At 40.4% G+C, this 6,292-nt stretch overlaps 1 protein-coding gene across 1 annotated transcript; it reads right to left on the reverse strand.

Moving 5' to 3' along the window:
- Window positions 1-227: 227 nt before the first annotated feature.
- Window positions 228-1,994, reverse strand: LOC121399187 (piggyBac transposable element-derived protein 4-like). Its single transcript, XM_041579163.1, has 2 exons — window positions 1,750-1,994; window positions 228-1,557 (listed from the first exon to the last, which is right to left on the reverse strand). The coding sequence occupies exons 1-2, from the start codon at window positions 1,992-1,994 to the stop codon at window positions 228-230; spliced, it is 1,575 nt and encodes a 524-aa protein (XP_041435097.1).
- Between the last annotated feature and the right edge of the window lie 4,298 nt (window positions 1,995-6,292).

Genomic DNA, 6,292 nt, shown 5'->3' on the forward strand with positions numbered 1-6,292 from the left:
AGTCATCACACACCACAAGTTTTTGGGCGCCCTTGTCCATCACTGAACACCTCATTTGGCTACACCCCCCAGTGTGATCCATAGCCCTAGGGACATTTGAGGTAAAAGAAAATACAAAATTAAGAACATAAAATGCTATGAATGCCCTGAATATAAATTTTGCACAAAGCGGGACACCAATTCTTAATATAACGCCAATCAATACACAACAACATACAAGATCATTATTAGTAGTGCAGCTCAGTATGGTATATTTCAAAACACGGTTTGAAACACAACCCGGGGTTGCGAGGGCACTTTGGGCAATAGTACCGTGTATCTCGTCTGATACCCATTTTGCGGCACACCTTGCAGGCTTTCTGGGCAAACTTTTTACCAGGTGTGGGTGGAAGCGTGTCTATGAAATGCTTTCCTATCAACCTGGCCACATTGTCACTTGCTGGCATAGCTGGCATCTCTGGCCCGGCCTCCTCTGTACCACAAAACAACAGGGCAGGGAGTATCTGCTGCTGGTATTTATAATAGGTCAATTTTGGGCCTGGTACTGCTGCCTGATATACAACATATGAATTTCGGAGGGCCATTTGGATCAAGTAGATGCCAACTTTTTTGTACCAGGCCGTTGTTTTGCGGGTGGCATTATAATAGTGCTGGAGTTGGTCAGTTCTATCAACACCACCCATATGTTTGCTGTATTCCTTGCAACAGCGAGGCTTGATTTTAGGGGGCCTACCAACTCTATGTTCTGTGATTACTGACTCATCGTGGATTGTTGTCAGCATGAAAACGTTTCTTGTGTCAAAATATTTGATGGCAAGGAGCTCATCATTTCTAAGGGCATAAATTTCTCCACGGTTCAATTTTTTCTCGAGGAGATCCCTGGGCAGTCCTTTACGGGTACGATTTATAGTGCCACAGGCTGGGGTATCCAATGAATATAGGGCTCTAAACAGTGGGATACCCGAGTAAAAGTTATCCACATATAAGTGGTAACCTTGGCCCAGAAGGGGACAGATGAGCTCCCATACAATCTTGCCACTGACAGTCAGGTCAAGGGGACAACCAGGGTGATCTAATATGGAGTCTTTCCCTTCATAAATTAAAAAAAAACTTGTGTACCCAGAGCTGCTTTCGCACAGTTTATAAAATTTTATCCCATAGCGGGCACGCTTGCTTGGGATATACTGCCGGAATTTTATGCGCCCTTTGAAAAGGAGAAGCGATTCGTCTATACAAATGTTTTGGGATGGGGCATACACTTCTCTAAAGCGCTCGGACAGGCTATTTATAAGGGGCCTCAATTTGTGCAGCCTGTCATGTCCGGGCTCATTGGGGGGTACAGCAGTGGCATTGTTGTTGAAATGCAGAAACCGGAGCAGTAGCGGATACCGGTTTCTTGGCATTGTGGCAGAAAAAATGGGGATGGACAACACGGTAGTGCTGTCCCAATATGACTCCAAAGAATTGGCTTTTATGAGACCCATGGCCAATGTGAGTCCCAAAAACCTCTTCAACTCATTTACATCTGTTGGATGCCACGCACGAGCTCGAGCATACCTTGGCAGAGGATTTTGGACAAGGTATTGCTCAGCGTATAAATTTGTATAGAGGACCATATCCTGTAGGATGGCCTCTGTCAAAAACAACTGAAAAAAATCAATCGGTTGAAAATTCCCAGTGTCCACCTTAACTCCAGAGACTGCAGTAAATGGGGGAATGGCAAGGGGGAAATTACCAGGAGGCCCCCACGCAGGCTCTCCTCCAGCTGCAGTATCAGCCCTATTGCCCTCTTCCTCATCCTGCACAACCTCCTCATCTACCTCCATGGGCTCCTCCAGAGCACTAACCGTGCCACTACTATCCCATGACTCCTCAGTAGATGAGTCACTCTCTGATCTAGGAGGCACATACTCAGAATCGGAGTCGCTAAACTCCTCTGAGCTGGATACCATGCAGTATGCAGCAGCCTCTTCTGCGGAAAACATTCTGGCCATTTTTAACAAAATATATATATTATCTATATATAGAGAGGCTAATAATCAGTAGTCAGAAAAAGCTGTGAAAAGCTACAGATTATAAGTAAAACTGGGCCAACAAAAGCAAAGGGGGGGGGAGACTAGAAATAAAAACACACCCGTATATAAACAAATCTGTCCCTAACCTCGAGAACTCCCTGCAACACAAAAAAAAACGAAAAAAAAAAAACCAACCCCTCTTACCTTCTAGAACCCTCTGGAAGGCAAATCTGGCAAAGAAAGAGAACCTAACCCCTGGAACCTGTCACTATTCTATGGCAATCAATAAATAAAAAAATACCAATAACAATCAAAAACTATATGCAAGAACAATTTTATTTGCACGAACAAGTAAACTGAAATGGCAAACTAAAAAAATTAAAGCGATAACACCGAAACCACTAAAACACCAAATCAATCAAATCAATGTAATAAAACAGAAATTCAAGATTCAAGAACTAAATACAGAACAGCAAATTCAAGATAAAAGGATCAATGAAAAACTGGGACAACAAAAGCAAAGATGAGGACTAGAAAAAAAAAAAAAAAAAAAAGCACACACACACCAGAATATAAACAAATCTGACAGTAACCCCTTGAACTCCCTGCAAGACAAAGAAAAAAAAAAAAAAAAACAACCCCTGGAAACCTCTAGAACTCTCTGGCAGGCAAATCTGGCAAACAAAAAGAAAAACCTAACCCCTGTAACAGCAAATTCAAGATATAAGATCAATGAAAAAACAAAAGCCAAACAGCAACCCGCAAATAAATATGCAATACAATGAAAAGCAATAAAACAGAAAAGTGATTATAGATCAAAATCACTAGCAAACTAATAAGCAACCCAATCAAGAACAGTGAAGAATAAAGCACAGTGAAGTAGAACAAAGAACAAGAAAAAGAACAAGAATAATACCAAAGAACAAGCAAATGCAAGTAAATGAACAGAAAACTAAAATGCAATAAAAAAACAGACAATGGAAAAAAAAAAAACCCAAAAATCCCAGCAAGCACACGTATGAAAGCAATGAACAAAAGGAATACAGTAAAACAATTCAATGCAAAACTGAAATAAAATAATACAATACAGTAAAATCAATAAAATCAAATGAATTCAATAATAACTTTGCAAACTTAGAAAAATACTAACAAATACAAGTTTATGGCAAGGTAAAGGCCGAAAAGGCAGAATAAAATAAAGGCAAAGTAAAAAAAAAAAACACACTTACACAGTGCAGGTATGTGTGTGTAAGGTGTGTAAGGTGTGTGTAAGGTGTGAGTAAAGTGTGAGTAAAGTGTGAGTAAGTGTACAAAAATCAGAAAAAAACTAAATCTGTAAAAAAAAAAGTCAAATTAGTCAAAAATGTACAGAAAGTGTATTGTGTGAGTGTTGTAGTTGTGCAAGTGTGTTACCTGTTGTAGATCAGCGCAGATCTCACCAGCACAGTGAAGTCTTCAGCAGCAGCAGCTCCAGGATCCTCCAAGTGCGCAGTGGAATGCGTGGGCGTCGCCTGGGGGCCGGAATTAACTGCCCCAGCAAATCCCATGTGACTTTGACGTCACAGCTGGGGGGGCCGACGAGGGATTAATCAGATCCCTAATGCTCGTTGCCTAGGGGGATCGCACAGCCACTGCACCCTCTCTGCACCTTCTGATTTTTATTTTGTGCAGAGAGGGTGCTTTTTACAAACGATCTCCCACCCCCCTGCAGATCCCATGTGACTGTGACGTCACAGCGCGGGGGGGGCAGCGTGGGACCCATCGGATCAGGTAGGCTCGTTGCCTAGGGGGTTTAGAACCTGCTGCACCCTCTCTGCACTTGCATTTTGATTCTGTGCAGAGAGGGTGCGTTTTTACTAAAGAACGTAGCTCCTACGTTCTTGGCACATAAAGCCTTTTTAACCAAGAACGTAGGAGCTACGTTCTTGGCAGGGAAAGGGTTAAAGGGATTCTGTCATCAGAAAACATGTTTTTTTCAAAACACATCAGTTAATAGTGCTACTCCAGCAGAATTCTGCACTGAAATCCATTTCTCAAAAGAGCAAACAGATTTTTTTATTTTCAATTTTGAAATCTGACATGGGGCTAGACATATTGTCAATTTCCCAGCTGCCCCTGGTCATGTGACTTGTGCCTGCACTTTAGGAGAGAAATGCTTTCTGGCAGGCTGCTGTTTTCCCTTCTCAATGTAACTGAATGTGTGAGACATGGGTTTTTACTATTGAGTGTTGTTCTTAGATCTACCAGGCAGCTGTTATCTTGTGTTAGGGAGCTGTTATCTGGTTACCTTCCCATTGTTCTTTTGTTTGGCTGCTGGGGGGAAAGGGAGGGGGTGATATCACTCCAATAAAGTAAAGTAAAGAGTAAAGAGTGATTGAAGTTTATCAGAGCAGAAGTCACGTGACTTGGGGCAGCTGGGAAATTGACAATATGTCTAGCCCCATGTCAGATTTCAAAATTGAATATAAAAAATCTGTTTGCTCTTTTGAGAAATAGATTTCGGTGCAGAATTCTCCTGGATCAGCACTATTAACTAATTCATTATGAAAAAAAAAAATTCCCCATGACAGTATCCCTTTAAGATGTAACCGTACAGGTATGAGACCTGTTATCCAGAATGCTTGGGACTTGCGGTTTTCTGGATAAGGGGGTCTTTCCATAGTTTGGATCTCTTTACCTTAAGTTTACAAAAAAATCATTTAAACATTAAGAGGGTTATTTATAAAAGTCTGAATGCCAAAATCTCAAATTTTCACGATTTATTATACCCCAATGGTGTTAAAAGTTCAAATAAAATAGTACTCCAACTCAGACCTGCTGAATTCATGCAGAACTTCAAGTCCCAAAGATGTCCTGATCTGCACTCGGTTTCGGGCAATAATCCGAAGATTTTGTGGTTTTCGGTCAATAATGCAAAAATTGTATGATTCAAATTTTTTCAGGATTTTATCGAGTTTTTTCATGCACAGGAAATTTTCAGGATAATGTATTGATAAATAAGGGGAAAAAGATCTGTGCGGATTTGGTTGGAGTATTTTTCAGAAAATTATCAGAAATTTTCGGGTTTTGATTAATAATCCCCTAAATAAACTCAATAGGATTGTTTTGCCTCCAACAAGGATTAATTATATTTCAGTTGGGATCAAGTACAAGATACTGCTTTATTACTACAGAGAAAAAGGAAATCATTTTTCAAAATTTGAATTATCTAATTAAAATGGAAAAATGGAAGTAAACTGTAGCTCACCAATAACGGTTCTTTATTAGATTATCCTATAGGGGTATCCTGCGTCAACACCCCAAAGATGCTCCATAGTGGAGCATCTACTTCCCCAATAAAGCACGTAGCAGTCGAAGTTTACTGCCTCTGATTTGTCCTGCATTCTACCATATTTCTTTGATCTGATTAAAATGGAATTTATGGGAGACGGTCTTTCCATATTTATGAGCTCTTCGGATAACTGATTTCCAGATAACAGATCCCAGGCTGAATTGTGTGCAAATGCGCATATTGAAACAGTAAGTTTGCTGTAGTTATTGAAGAAATGCGCTGGGTGAATCCTGTAATTACTCAGGGTAGTATTAGTGGCATTGCATCTATAGCTGCAGCAGAAATGCACCAAAAGAATTGCAGTTTTTATGCCACACGCTGGAAGGGAAGAGGGAGCACCTAAAGAGAATATTTCTGGATGCTATTTTTGACCCACAGGTCATTTACAAGGAAAAAAATGAAAGACAAAATTGCAGTCCATTCCCCAGAGATAAAATCCAAGTTGTTATGTGGGAATAAGGGGAAGATAAAAACCAGAACAATAATGTTGATATGAAGCGCTGACGCCAGTTGGGAAATGGTTCCTTTTGTCTCATTTTAGACCCATTTAGGATATATTCATTGCATCTTATAATAACACAAGGAGGGCTGTAAGCAGCTCACACTGGTTGTTTGATATACTGTATAAACGATCCCAGATGTTCATAATGCCCTGAAATAACGACATCCTGGAAACGTGATTCCCTTTCTTACATAGAACTGCAAGTGAATAAATGACTAGATGATTATTATCTGTTATTTATATAGAGCAACACATTCCAGCAGCGCTTTCCAGTAGTGATGGGCAAATTTATTCGCCAGGCGCAAATTCGCAGCGAATTTCTGCGTTTCGCCGCCAGTGAATAAATTCGTGAAATTGCCGCGAAAATTCAAGTATTTTTTTTGACAATTCCCACGCTGACGACAATTCTAGGCGCCCATTGACTTTGATGGCCATCAGAATTAT

This window comes from Xenopus laevis, chromosome 1S (genome assembly GCF_017654675.1).
Source record: "Xenopus laevis strain J_2021 chromosome 1S, Xenopus_laevis_v10.1, whole genome shotgun sequence".
Taxonomy (NCBI): Eukaryota; Metazoa; Chordata; class Amphibia; order Anura; family Pipidae; genus Xenopus; species Xenopus laevis.